Below are 15575 nucleotides of genomic sequence, written 5' to 3' on the forward strand. Positions count from 1 at the left end.
AAGCTGCAGTGAAGTTCAGCCACCCAAGCCCTGCATTCTTCATGTGTGCAGCTTTCCTTCATAGGTTCAATCTTAAAAGTTAGATTAATGATGATTATTTTAAAAAATCTATAATTCAGAAGATAAATTTGATGTCTTTGTAGCCTAAATGTCTCTGAAGACCAACAATACTGAGATAGGTGTTCTGTCAATTTAAAATGCTGCAGTTTTTGTAGACAGTTACAAATTAATTTACAAAAAACCCCCAACTTATATTTCCTAAACAAGATGCCTTCCAGAGTTACCATCTGTATGAAAGCAGAAGGATCTTCAGCATTCAAATTGAAGTAAATACAGTTGTAGAGTCTTAGGAGAAAAGAGATTTTTGACTGGATCTCCTTTCGAGACTCAGGACCTAACCCGATCAATTTCCTTCACTGTCTCAGATTGTATTTTAGACCAGTACTAGGGGAAACAAACAAAATCCTCACTGAAAAAACCCGTAAGTCTAAATTTAAATTTGAAAACAAACTCTTTACATTCCAGTTCTAAAAAGGACAGAACATTGAGTGGAAGACATTCACCCTGAATCAACAGAGAGAAGATTGGTGACTCTTTCTGAGGCAAAGAGCTGCTAAACAGATAATTCTGGGAGCTGCTAAACAGATAATTCTGGGAGCTGCTAAACAGATAATTCTGGGAGCCCACACTCTGTTTAGCAGATGCTTCCATCTCCAAGGAACTGAGGCAAAGTCTGATTGAATGAAGAATGGAAAGAAGGTCTCCTAGATAAGAAGAAAACCAGTTTTTGGGAGGAAGATAAAATCTGTCTGGACCTTTGGAGTAGTTCAAAGGAAGGACTGGCTATAAAAGCTGGATCGTTCCAGTGAGGACATTCTGCAAACTGAATGTGAGAAGCCACAGACATCCCCTGCCAGGTGGGTGAAAGGAAAATCCACAGCCAGGCACAGAGGAGGTGAAGCTGACATCCCTTCTCGTCTCCGAGCAGGTAGTTCCATGGAAATCCTTTTCCTGGCAGTGACTGTGTGCATGTGTTTGTTTTCTGGCGATATTTACCTGCACTAATCTGTACCCACGTGCATCAGCTAAAGTCAAGCAACATTCATATGCTAGAGTGAGATTTTGTTGTTATTTCCTTAGAAAATTCAACAAAGAAAAAACAAATGGGTGAAGAAAGCTTGAAGAGAAGAAAAGGAGAGGCCAAAGGAAGAGAGGACAGAGAATCCATTGAGAGTCATGAGCCCCAAACGATGAACCTACAGAAGCAGGCAAAGCTTTTTCTTTTCCCCTTGGGTCTGTGTGTCAGGGGCTGGCAGAGGGAGGCACAAGGGGATAATCTGTGCATGTGCATCACAAAAACACCACAATGTGTCCCAGTTTAGCAAAAATATCCCAAGACCTCAGCTATGTGGTTGGCTTGCACTTTCAGAAGCAGCCAGTTACTGAAGTTAAATAGCTCTGGTATAAACAGACTAAACCCCCGAGAATATGTCATTGAAGTTATCAGATATAAAAATAATTCAAAGACTTGCTCTAAGTTGATCAACTGAGGCATTTCATAAACGTTTTTTTCTGCATGTAATTTTCAGAAGCCATAGTGGGTTGTCCAGCTCATTGTTTCTGAAAGTTTGTTATTGTTTATAGCCAGAAAATAGGCACTGGTACTTGAAGACAAGTGAAAATCTCTCTCTTCCAGAAAATTACAGATGGTTTAGAAAACAGTCGTGTCACTTCCTCTCAGGAGGGAGTGGCATTTCTCTTAATTTAAGTAGCCTGGAGAGAGATTATTTATGTGGTTTTAGTTTGGTGCCAAGACTGGAAAAATGCTGATGTTATTAGAGAAGCCATAGTTATCAGAAAATGCCAAGTAGCCCATGCCTCAGTTTCAGTGGTTTCATGCAATATTGTAGGTCACTCCGGATCTGGGAGAACGGGATCTTATCACCCAGTGGTATCAACACCATTCCTAGGTACAAATATTTAAAGCAAGGACAGGAAAACAGCTGCTCAACAACAACAGCAACAAAAAAAGGATTCCATCCATGAATTTCTGAATCTTAGAAAATTCAGAATTCATCAAGTGCTTGCAAAAGAATGTCATGGCTTAATCAGAGAGGCAAGGGCAAGTTCACCCATTCAAGGTTATATGTGAGACTCACATAATCCAAAAGACAGTTTAATAAAGGAAATAGGCAGGCAAAACACAAACAGATGTACTTTTGAAAACAGCAGGAGTACACCAGAGGGTACATACAGATCCTGACAAGAAGAGTGAAACTTCTCAAAATTGTTTAATATATTTCCTTATAGAACTTACATATTGAAAGCCAATAAAAATCAGTCAGTAATGACAATTACTGTAGTTCTATGATATTGAGAAGAAATTGGTGAATTGCTAGAAGTTGCTTACAAAACCATCTCATTTTACTTCAAGGTGGGCCTCATTAGTGGAATCTGTATGATTGTTGGTACCATTATTGGCTCAGGTATCTTCGTGTCTCCAAAATCCGTTCTTGCCAATGTGGAAGCTGTGGGTCCTTGTTTAACCATCTGGGCAGCCTGTGGAATTCTGGCAACATTAGGTAAAAACTCAACATAGAATCTGAATCTTTGCCCTAAATCTCGATATCTGCTGTTTCTGCATACTCTCATTTCACAAGTTAGGTTATAGCACCTAGACCAAAATCAACTAAATCCTGCTCTATATATGCAGTACTCAACCACGAATTAAAAATGGGGTGTTTATAGAAGACAAATTAAGCTTCAAAATTGTAAATCATACTCTATCTTGAAAGGAAGTTTTAGTTTTTCCTGCTTCACCCCCTGACTGTAATAAAGAAACAGTCTTCTACTTAAATAGCTGCCAATGTGTGAAATTTACGGGTAGTGAGTGAGCCAGGTACTTTCTGCTGGCTTTCTACTTCTGTAATTATAATTCTATTATCTGAAAATTTAGCACTAAGCACCTCCAAATATTTCAAGAAGTAAAACAAAGAAATTTTTGAGCACTGTATCAAGGGGGCAGCATAGAAGAAAAACCTTAATTCAAGATGCCACATACAGCAATAGAACAGGAAGTATCTCTGTACTTTAATGCTGAGCTTAGCAGACATTTTAGTTCAAAATGGTGCAGAAAGTCTGTTTTATCAAGCTTCCGATAGATATGTCAGCCAGTGCAGTTCTCACTCAAGTGCTTCTTACAGTGTTCATTTCTTAAACAAAAATCAAATGAAATCAAAATGTTTGTTTGTTGTGGTGAAGTCTTACAAATCAATGGTAATAATTTTTAGACTGCATCTGAGTAACTTCAGGGTATTTCTTTCAATTGCTCACAAGTAATTAAAATTTTATTTTGCATATACAGTAAAATATTCAGAAACACAAAGAGACTAATGGTCAACTGTACAGATCAATTCCCTTCACTCTTCTACCTATTAAAAAGTGATCATCTGTTCAAGCAGTCCCAGGTTCAAAAGTGCATGAACTAAACCTGCTTTTTTTGTTCAATTCAGGTGCACTTTGTTTTGCTGAGCTTGGTACAATGATCACAAAGTCTGGGGGAGAATACCCTTACCTCATGGAGGCATTTGGGCCAATTCCAGCCTTTTTGTTTTCTTGGACAAGCTTGCTGGTCACAAAACCCAGCTCCTTTGCCATCATCTGCCTCAGCTTTGCAGAATATGCATCAGCTCCCTTTTATCCAGGCTGTGATCCACCCCAGGCTGTCATCAAGTGTCTGGCAGCAGCTGCTATTGGTAAGAATCACAATTTTAAACAGCCCAGATCCAAAATTGCATTGTGACCTGTGTCTGGCCCCATCCACAAGTGTATTTTCCTTATGTTCCTCTTCTCAGAGACACCAGAAATCTTTAAGGCACAGTCCAGTGAGTCCTTCCCACAATAATTAATTAAACAGCATCAAAAGGATGGATTTAAAATTTTTTTAAGGTTTTTAGGTTTTTCCCTAGTTTGAGGGGTTTTTTTTATTCTTCCTTAAGACAGATACATCTGTATAATGAATACTTATCTCTAGCAGAAAAGGAAGAAAAAATAACTGTGAAAATACTATTTCTTTATTTATCTGAATGCTGTGCAACTTCAAAATGTTTTTATTAAAGGTACTATAAAAGTCTAATTCATAAATCTATTTTTCCTCACTATTATAATAAGTTATCCAAACACAGTAAGTAAAAACTGTATATAATATAGACTAAAAGTAGTACAGTAAATAAAGGGAGAGGCAACTTTTCTTTAAATTCTGACAAACAGCACAAAAATTTATAATTTGATTTCTTTTAGTGGTAATTACAATTGTGAATTCATTGAGTGTGAAGCTGGGAAGTTACCTCCAGAATTTTCTCACAGCTGCTAAAATGATCATTGTCACAATCATTATTGTAAGTGGAATTGTTCTCCTTGCACAAGGTAATAAAATATATGTTATTTGAAAAAAATTATTTTAGCTTTTGCTATGATGATTAAAAATTCCCCACTGAGAGAAGTGACACAGAAATAAGGGACAGCCCTGAATCTCTTCATTCTGGGTTTTAGTTCTAAATCTCTTGGAAATTATGGCATTTTATTTCACAGAAGGGGGATGGGTGCAAAATGTACCCTTCTACAGATCAATTAATACAAACTACAAATCTACAGATCTACAAATACACACTACAGATCAATTAATACAAAAGGGTACTAATTAATTTTATAAAAGTGAACAGTTAATACAAACTACAAATCTACAAATACAAACTACAGATAAATTAATACAAAAGGGTATTCATTAATTTTGTAAGCGTAAAAATACAAATTACAGATCTACAAACTACAGATCTAGAAATACAAGCTACAGATCAATTAATACAAAAGGGTATTCCTTAATTGTATAAGTGGAAAGTTTGAGACATGTTGGAATGTTTTTTCATCTGGTGGAGGGATTACAAGAGTTGAATTCAACACTGATCAGTAATCTTCCTCTTATTTGCAGGAAAAACAGATAACTTTAAAGATTCTTTCAAGGGCAGTAAAATTTCTGTTAGCTCTATCAGTCTGGCATTTTATAATGGACTCTGGGCATATGATGGATGGTAAGAAATCTTTATTAACCTTCACAGTTACAGTTTAACAGCCTTTAACTGGGTTCCTCTCTCCCTGTAGAGCCCTCTGAAGAGATTAACAACTGACTTTTTATTAAGAATGTCTGGATGAATTCTGGAAAATAGAACACTAGTTTGGGTGAAAAAACCCCAGAACTCCACCCTCTTTTAGTGTCTGTTTGTTAGGGAAAGAGAATATCTTAGCTCCCAAAGGACTATTCCTGCTGTGGTGCTGAAGGTGCTCAGATCCTGCAGCAATGAGGGGAATAAAACACATTTAATTCCATTGTGATAGGCAAAATAGCTTTCCCTGCAGGCTGCCCCATCTAACTCCATTGTCTGTGAAATATGTAGTGGTGTTTGATTAGTCCAGGAGAACATAAAAAGGAACTTTTTGTCAGAAATTATAAGGCTTAACTTGCAGATTTTTTCTCAGGGAATGTCAGTTGGCACAGAGTTCTGTTGGCACAAATCCATTGTTATTCTTAAATGTACAAACTGCAAAAGTCTGTATATAGGTCAGTACTTAGGGAGAAAATAAGGATATAATCTTGATCTACCACACAGCAATTCCCATTTGAAAGCTTTTGAAACTGAATTGATTTTAAAAAGATTATTTTTTTAGGTTCTGTTTCCGAGCTTGAGTGCCTCAACTCGGGCATGGGTCTGTTAATTCAGGCATTCATATGGACTTTTTAAGAGGGTAAAGAAGCTGATCCCTAAATAATTATTTGTGTATGTAACCACCAGGCACTAACCATTGAAAATTTGCCTTTGAACTGTAAATACTAACTCTTCAGATTTTCAGAGTGGATGAATATAAACACCTTGTTTCAATTAGGTTGAATATAAACACCTTGTTTCAATTGGTCTACACACTCTTACAGAAATGGGTATTTGGAAATTATAATTCAGATAGGTATAATCCTTGAAGGTTTTCATGCCTGTTTTCCAAGGGCAGGATGACTTACAGAACCACTCTGAAACAGCAGCAGATTTGCTTTTCTCTTTGCCCCCAGCACTTGTGCTTTTCTTTGAAAAGACTCAGATACTGCAAAACTTGAAGTTGAAAGGCAATTTTGGAAATCTAAGATGTCTGCCAAAGTTTTGTTTGATTATTCTGGGATATTTTAACCAAGATGTATTCTCAGAGGTACTAGAGATAATGCAGATAGAGATGGTGAATCAAGAGGCTGACTTTTGGATAAGAAGCTCACATTGGTTTTGTCCTGCAGTTTTCCCCACTTAAAAAATTGATTTTACATTTTTTTCCTTTTTAAAACTGAAAAGATTAAAAACAATAACAGAAGAAACAACCTCACCTCCTAGGTGAGTATTTAAACCCCTGACTGCTGAAATACTCTATGAATGTTTTTCCTTCCAGGAATCAACTCAATTACATCACAGAGGAACTTAAAAATCCTTACAGGTAAAACTGTGTAGGAAAGCAGTGTTTTTACTGGCAAGAAATCAAACCCTATGTATTTTTCTATAAGCAAGCATATATTTTGGTTTGTTTCTTAAAAGCACTAATATTCTATTATTCAAGGTTTGAGCACTAACAGACAAAGCTAATTAGCTAATTATTATTACAGGCTTTGTATCTTTGCATAATTGTTTACAATCCTGATTTCCATAGCTCTACAGTTAAAAAAAAAAAAAGTAAATAGGAAAAGTAAGAATCCAGAGTTTACTATGACAACTGTAGCAGTGATCCAGCAATGCTGATGGGGTTTTACTTTTCCATTCTTTAGAAATCTGCCACTGTCTATAATTATTGGAATCCCCCTGGTCACAGTTTGTTACGTTCTGATAAATGTTTCCTATTTCACTGTGATGACTTCAACAGAGCTCCTGCAGTCCCAGGCTGTTGCTGTGGTAAGTTACTTAATTTTGTACTAAGACATCTGCATTGAAGTCATGTGAGCCATTAAATTCCATTAATTTTTTGTAAGATAAAATTAATTTCAGTCCAAGCTGTTAGTGCCACCTTTCCCCCCATTATTTACTATCATTCCTTAATCTAAAATTTCAGTAATGCCAAATTGACAGAGTAGTTGTGTCATCTCCAAATGGGAATAAAAGAGAACAAAGTCTTCTGCAAACATTTTGTAAACATTGCAGGTCAGAGGGAGACTGCTTTCCATTGGCATCAAAAAGATGGAAAGGGAAACAACATCTGACAGCTGCTTTGGCATTTTCAGCGTTCCCAGTATTTCTGAGAAAGCAGCACATGCCAAAGGTCTGAGTTTGTTATGGAGATACCTACTCACATGACAGTAGGTCTGAGTTTGTTATGGAGATAACAGCAAATTGTCCATCAGTCACTTCCACCTTATTCTTTTTGGGCTTTTTTCCTAAACAAATTTGAAAGATAGGATTTTTACATTTTTGCAAGACACTCTTACAGGTAAAAGTAGAAATTACAGAAGTTTCTGAAGCCATAAAAAATGCATCTGCCCCTTCAGTACCACTCAGTCAATTTTCTATGTCTCTGAGACAACTGAGGCCCTGCAATAATTTTCCTAATGCTGGTTTTTGGGGAAAATAAACAGTATGTGACAAGCATTTAAATATATACATATATATATATATTTATACACATGTATATATATATATATATACCTGTATATATATATATTTTATATGTAAAATATTTATTTTAAAAGTATATATACCATATATAAATTATATTTTATATATAAATAATAAATATAAATATAAAATTAATAAAACAATAAAACAATATCATAACATAGAAATATTATTTAATAATATAATAGTAATTAATAAAACTAACAAAATAATTAAAATATGTATTTTTTTTAATATATATATATATATATATATATATATATATATATATATATATATATATATAAATAGTCTAGCCCAGTGAAGAAGAACAGTAATGTTGAAATGCTTAAAAAACTTTAAAGAATAAAAAGAAAGTAAAAATGAAATTAATTTAAAAAAAATTTAAAAGAAAAGCTCTTAAATTTCGCTCTTCTGTGCATTTCAGGAGCTTGTCTGCACCAAAAGGTACAGCAAAGAATGTATGAAGTTAAATCTTGTATAAAAACCAGTCCCCTTCAATACACCTTTACACCCACAATCTGGACAGTCACAGCAACCAGCACTGAACTGATCAGTCAATGAATTTACAGAACCTCAGCCGTGGCTCTGAGCAGAGGCAGCACAGCCCAGGAGTGCCCTGTGCAGGGAGCTCTCCACAGCTGTCAGCAGCCTCTGAGTGCCCACTCCTGCACCAAGGAACATCACTGATGGCAGACTTGTGCAAAACCAAAGCTCTTTATGCTTGACTTACTTAAAAAACCAAAAAAATCAAAAAAACCGAACTAAAAACTGAACCTACCTGTCAAAAACATTGAAATTCAAATTCATTTGGACAAGGCACCTATCTGAGATCTACAGCAAGAACTAACAAACCATGCCACAGGTGAAAACTCAAATGTGGTGAAAGACCAGGGGATTTTGTCCTTGTTTGCCCCCATCTGAGGCTGTCACTGCTGATGTTCCTCCTCCTAGAGAGGCTGGAAGCAGCTTTTTGTGTGCACAACTTTTTGTGTGCACAGCTTTTTGTGTGCACAGCTTTTTGTGTGCAGCTTTTTGTGTGCACAGAGCTCTGCAGCAATTCCATCTTCCTCCTCCTGTATTTGCAGACACATCCCAAAGCAGGTGTCTTTATAGAATTTAATTTCTGTGCAGTTTTTACATCTGCCTTCCAATGTCTCTACAGATGCTGCATCTTAAACATCATGACAATAACACTCCACTCCATTTTATAGTGGCCAGTGAATGATTCCAAGTCTTATTTGGCAGAGCATTCTTTAATAACTACACAAAATACACAACATGGTTTTGTTGGGTAACACAGCTCAGATACCCACTTTACTTAAAAAGAGACTCTAACATTACTGAATATACTAAATGGCAATTAAAATGATAAAAGTGATTAATTTTAATCCCATTTCCCAGACATTTGGAGATAGAGTCCTTTATCCAGCCTCGTGGATAGTTCCTCTCTTTGTGGTATTTTCCACCCTTGGATCTGCCAATGGCACCTGTTTCACTGCAGGCAGGTAAGTCCCCATTCTAAATATCTTCATGGAAGGTTTTGAAGGATGGAAAAATTTATATCAATGTAACTACAGACATAAGAACATTGTTCTGCTACACATTACACAAAATGTAATTTGAAATTGCCTGTAAATCTAGCTATATTGTTTAATTTTCAAGAGGAAACAGTGGCTAGGTTTGAAAAATTAGAAAACAGAGTCTCTTCTTAATTCAATGAAGGTATACCACTATAGCACAAAAGGGTTTTTTTATCTCTCATAAATGTTAAAGGTGAGAATTGAACAGTTAAAAGTTACCAGTAAAAACATCACTACACCAGCAAGGGTAGCTGACAAGCTATTCCTTTCTATCAGTTGTTCAGCACTTCCATTTACTATTTAAAATATTTTAAGATTTCAAAAGGATCTGAACACCATGTGGTTTTAAAGACCATTTTTGACAAAAGCTTGTCAATATACCTTTTTGCTATGAAACACATGAAAAAGGAAATATGCAATTAAAAGAAACACAGTTGGTAACATTTCCCAAAATAATTTTCAATAATGATTCTGAAATTAGTTTCAAGTGCACTATTTTAATACTGCTCAGAATTTGTTTTAGCTCCCTGCTTTAATACTGGTTATTTAACTTCCCTTATTTTGAACTGCTACAACCTTTAAATCCCAATGCATATCAAAGAAAGTACTGATGGAATTAGCTGGATGCCTACTTTAGTGACACCTCTCAGAGTCCAGGAGTCACACTAACGTCCCTGCCTTGTTCTTGTTTTGTCAGACTTGTGTACGTGGCAGGTCGCGAGGGGCACGTGCTGAAGATTCTGTCTTACATCAGTGTCAAGCACTTAACACCAGCACCTGCCATCATATTTTATGTAAGGATATATTTAAATACAGAAAAATAATCATCACCTATCAGCAAAAATTCTCCAGTAATTCATACCTTCACAGCTTCTTACCAGCAGTTTTGACACTTATCATTAACTATCTAGACAAGAAAATTGCTAAAGGCATTTTGGAAAAAGGACTACAAAAAAAACCCCTAGCTTCTCTAATTTGAATATATTTGTTCCAGAACTGGACTTTAAAAATCAAAATGGTGAAGAATCGATTACATGTGAACAAAAACTTAAATGAATGTTTAATATTAGGGACACCTTTCACAGGATGCTTGCAAGCAAGCTATCATTACTCTGTTTCCTCCATGTAGAAGATTTAATTCACACTAAAAAAGTCCAGTTAATAAATACATTTAAGAATAAATCTAGAAAATCTTGTTATTTTTATTTTACCCATTTATCTTCAAGGGAAAACAAGATATATTCAATCCTGTCAGGAAAATCAATCCACAAACACCGGAGGTTTATGTAAAAGGAGACAGAGGAGTCTCATAACTTTATTTGAATAGAGGGAGAGGCCATGGGGCATTCCCCTGGGGTCTCTCCAATTATTGGAGGACACAGCCTCCCTTTTAATGCCAATTTCCAGCCACATTTCCCTCTCCTTTCCCACTGGCTGAGGTACTTGGGAGGTACAGACTTCCCACATCACCTCATACAGACCTCATTTCTAATGTGTGACCCCTGCTTTATCTTTCTCCTCATGTCTCTGTTCTTCTTCTCTAAATCCAGAGATGTGGCACAGTCTTGAGTGAGTAACAGTCTGTGTGTGTCAATTAGTGGAATTCCTATGGAATTTATGGTTCTGCCCATTGCTTCTTTCACCTCTCCCTATCTGGCCTTATCTACCCTCCTGCCCACAGTTTGTTTGTAAAGACACCTCCTCCTCATTCCTTTCAATCCCAGTAGTATTAAAAACCTAAAAAGATATTTTGTATCTTCAAGACAGTTCGTCAACAATAAAACAGATTAATGCATAAAAATGATAAGCATTTTGACTTAAAATGGAATTAAGATTGCACACAAAAATAACCACATGTTGGCAGGAAGCAGTCACAATCTTTAAAGGGGCTGCAATGCACTTAAACCCAAATATTTAAGCAAAAGCATTCACAGTTCATACTCTGGAACATCACACATGCAGCTGTATTGAAACAGAAGTAAAATTCAGCCTTCTTCTATTATTGACTACTCTAATTTTTGTTTTCATTTCTAGGGGGCCATTGCTATTATTTATATTATTCCTGGTGACATTGATTCCCTCATAAATTACTTTAGTTTTGCAGTCTGGATATTTTATGGTTTAACTGTACTTGCACTGATTGTTATGAGGTTTACAAGGAAGGAACTCAAGAGACCGATCAGGGTAAGTTCTGTGTGGCTTTTCCTCCATTCCATAGATGCTGTAGCAGGAATTCACACTCAGTATCTGGGTGTTTAAGCAGCCCCCTTGGGCACTATCATTGTTTTTTACTCCCCTTACCTGAAATCCAACCATTTAAGAGCAGATCTGCACCAGCACTCATAAGCTCAAAGCTCATAAGGACTGGGAAAAGATTACAGACTGTTCATTTTCACTTGCACAGACCACAGGGCAAAAGCCAAATTTTCAGAGATGGGTAATTGCAGTCAGCACACTGCCACTGAAAGAATATCCAAAGTAAGACCCCAGGCCATTGCATGTAAGTCAGTTCCACATTTATTAAAATGCAAACTTGGACACTGCAATTTGAAATAAGAGATCTTAGTGGATAATTTGGCAGAAGTGTTTTCCCTGCCCATATATTTGCTACTCCTTCAGTTGCCCCATGTGATTCCAGAAAAAGTAAAAAAATGCAATATTGCAAATAAGGCAATAAAAATATTCTTTCCTACAGGCAAATTCTGTAAAAACAGCTAAAGAATAAGGAAGTGATTTTATTCTTTGTATCTTGCAGGTACCCATCATCATTCCTGTCATAGTGACACTGGTGTCAATTGTGCTGGTATTGGCACCCATCATCAGTGCACCTGAACTGCCCTATTTGTACTGTACTTTATTTATACTTAGTGGACTTATAGTTTATGCACTTTTTGTTCATTTAAAATTCAGCTGGGCACAAAAAATATCAAGTAAGTAAACCCAACACTTGCTAAACTTGAGGTTAATTAGTATAATAAAGTTCACTATCTGGTCAATCCCTTCTAAAGTGTGAAAAATGCCATTTGCTTTTGTAAAATTTTAGAAGTTTAATAGTAATGGAAATAGTAAAAAATAGCACAATAAGAGACAAAAAAAAAGCAAAGAATTCTGGACATCTGGGTGCTTTGCACTCTGCCAAAAGGCACACCTTGCTAACAAAGAATTACCTCTTCAAAGCAATAGCCTGTTGCATATTCATAGATCTCATACATGATTTAAACATTCCTTTCAAACCAGGGCGTTTCTGCTGCATTTCAGCTTCCTCCCCTCATCTTGTAAATCAACCCCCTTGGTTCCTCCAAGTCTGAATCCTTATAAGGAGGCAATAATTCTTCTCTTGGGATCTCTGGGTCTGTTGCTGTTATCTCTATCCAGAGAGGATAATGTGAAGAATTTCTTGATTATCTTTTCCATTCTTTGTGCTACTTACAAAAAGTATCTTACATCACATAGTTTCTATTTTAATATATGTAGAATGTAGAATTCTATTTAATATTAATGCTATAGCCTAAAACCTGTATTTACCACACTACTTAAAAGAGATTAATACAGCATAATTTTCTAACATAACACATAGAGTATTCATTTTAATATTTGTGAAGAGCCAATCATATAATATGCATTTTTCACATAAAGCATGTGAGCAGAACGTGGAGGGAAGGAATTTCCCTAGCATGCAGTGGGCTTTACTCCTTCCTGTTGAAAAGAAATAACATCTGACTTGAGGAAAAATTAAACTTAATTCACAAAAAACAACACATCACTATAGTAGCACAAGGAAACAGAACTAATTCATCTGTAAAGTTAGTTTTTCAGTTATCTGTAATTCAAAACATTGCTTTAGCCATTAACTGAAGGTTAGCAGACATTCTTATGCCACCAAACACTGGGCTTTTACCTCTGATTATTCATTTTACTATCTTTACTAAAGAAAATGTTAACACCATTAAGATAAAAAAATAATCCCAGGGCTGAGTACAGTGAAAGCTGCAAGAACTCAGAATGACCATTTATGAGCTGATTGCATAATCCCTGGAGAAACTCTGATATTATCTCAGGTGAAACAGGATACACAGGTATTTCTAGGAGGGTAATTGGAATTAGCTGCATACAACAGCATTAGTTGCATTCTACAGACATTAAAAAACCCATCACCTGTCTCTCTTGTCCTTAGGATGATTAATTATCATGTAATAATTTTAATTAGGTAATTGGAAGCATTATACTCCAATGGAAGTCTGGAAATGAGGAATGCTGTAGTTTGGATCTTAAGGCTGTTTATTCCCCACCCTTTATTTTTCATTTTGAAATAGGAATTCAGATTAAAAAAAAAAAAAACTACACAGAGGGATAATTTTCTCACTTAGAGTTTGAATTGAAAGTTCTCTTATAAAGCCTCTAACAATCAATCTTTTCCTCAGAGCCCATGACTATGCACCTGCAGATGCTTTTGGAAGTTGTTCCAGAAGAGGACATTACTGAATGAAGTCTTTTATACCCACCAGGTTGTTTTTAAGTGCTGTACTGGTTGAAATATATTCAATTTAGTTTGGCACACGTATATACTTGCTAAATTGTTATGTTGGTACTGGTGTATTAGTTTTGCAACACTTCAGTACTTCAAAGCATCAAATATAAATAAATAAAAGATTTCCAAGCCAGACTACAGTGTCCAGCAAAGCTGGTTTCATTGTTTGTTAATAAATCATGGTGTCTTGTTTTCTGAATTACAGCTTTTAGCAAAGGTGTGTTTTAATGTCTTTACAAGCAATTCCATGGGTGTTAATGTGATAAATGAGTAATGTGATGATTGACTCTCACAATTAACAGACAAACTTCATGTTTATAGTTCAAGAAAAGTTTTATAGGTTTGTAGTTCTGTTGTACCCCCTCACGTGGCTACCAAGGGACATCTGGGAGGGCTGCTGGTCACTGTGGTGACATCTGAGCTCCAGTCAGGATTTGGGAAGAGATCTCCTCCACTGGACAGTGAAGAAGGGGTCCATGGACAGAGCTTTGGGAGGGGTTAAAGGGTTAAAAGGCCAAATCTCCATTGTGTGGGTGAGCACAGGGTGGGGAAATCCTCTGCTCCTGGTGCTGTAACTTTTTTCTCTATTCAGTGTTCTGTTGTATTTTTGATAAGGTTTAATAAACCTTTCTAAATTATGAAAATTGAGTAACCATTTCTCACATTGACATCTCTGAAATGGGTCAATGTCTCTACCAATTTCAAGCCCCAGGTTTGTTACAGAGCCCAGCCAGTTTGACTCCTGAAACAGACTCAGCACAAGGCTGTGTCTGCAATTTGGGGGGGAAACGCCAGGTTCTAGGGGGATATGGGGTAGGTGGTTTGGGAAGACTGTACCTCACTGGTACCTCAGCCAATGGGGGAAGGAAGAAGGCAGCATGTGGCTGGGAATTTGGGAGAAAAGGAGGCTGCACCTGTGGGAACCCAGGAAATTCCTCTGGCTGCCCTGGAGGACCTGAGCCCCTGCCCAGGGGCTCAGAGACCCTGGCACAGAGCCCCAGACCCCTGTGCCTTTTATTGAGCTCTTGGAAAAAACAATCACCAACCTTGTATGAAGGATTACAAGCCACAAAAGTTTAAATAGAATAATAGTGAACTTATTACAGGGTGAAAAATAGATTTTTGGGGTTTTTAGAATGGGGGTTCAGGGGGCAAGATGGAGGAATCTGGGTGTGTCCAGCCTTTCTCCTTCTTGGCCTCCATCTTCTGCTGTGCTGGTGGCACTCACAGATTGGTTTAGAGTAGAAGCTCACTGTCTAACACAGGTGATGGGTATTGGGAAGGAATTGTAAACATTGTACAGGTAGTTTTTAGTATAAAGACATAACCCTGCCCTGGGGGCAGGCAGAGTGCCTGGAACTGTCCTGCTGGGTGGACCTGGCAGGGCAGGAGAAAGAATTTTATAGATAAGGAACAATGAACAACCTTGAGACTGAGAAATGAAGAGCCCTGAATCCTTCTTTGAGCGCCAGGCTGGGAAAAGAGACTTTCTAACATATCTTGGGGTCACTGTGAGCAGCCAGAGTCCTGAGAGCACCCTCTGAAACCCTGAGGGAGAGAGAAACCCCCACAGGCTGTGCCCCAGCGGACCTGCTCCCATTACGCCAATAAAGGTGCAGGACTCCTCTGTCTCCTTTATTGTGACAAACAACTGCTCACATTGAAAACTTTAAAAGGTTTATTAAACCTTTACAAAAATACAACAAAAGGACTAGGGAAGGAAAAAGCTGCAGTGCTGGGAACTGCCCTCATGGACACCACATGGCCGGTTCA

The 15575-nt window shown here is 37.0% G+C and overlaps 1 protein-coding gene across 1 annotated transcript; it reads left to right on the forward strand.

Moving 5' to 3' along the window:
* Nucleotides 1–933: 933 nt before the first annotated feature.
* SLC7A9 (solute carrier family 7 member 9) lies at nucleotides 934–14006 on the forward strand. The gene is made up of 13 exons (XM_066557507.1): nucleotides 934–988; nucleotides 1141–1268; nucleotides 2435–2582; nucleotides 3513–3755; nucleotides 4300–4425; nucleotides 4988–5087; nucleotides 6481–6525; nucleotides 6851–6974; nucleotides 9096–9199; nucleotides 9972–10068; nucleotides 11309–11458; nucleotides 12030–12204; nucleotides 13696–14006. The coding sequence occupies exons 2-13, from the start codon at nucleotides 1164–1166 to the stop codon at nucleotides 13758–13760; spliced, it is 1482 nt and encodes a 493-aa protein (XP_066413604.1). The 5' UTR covers nucleotides 934–988; nucleotides 1141–1163; the 3' UTR covers nucleotides 13761–14006.
* The last annotated feature ends 1569 nt before the right edge of the window (nucleotides 14007–15575 follow it).

This window comes from Molothrus aeneus, chromosome 11 (genome assembly GCF_037042795.1).
Source record: "Molothrus aeneus isolate 106 chromosome 11, BPBGC_Maene_1.0, whole genome shotgun sequence".
NCBI classification, from domain to species: Eukaryota; Metazoa; Chordata; class Aves; order Passeriformes; family Icteridae; genus Molothrus; species Molothrus aeneus.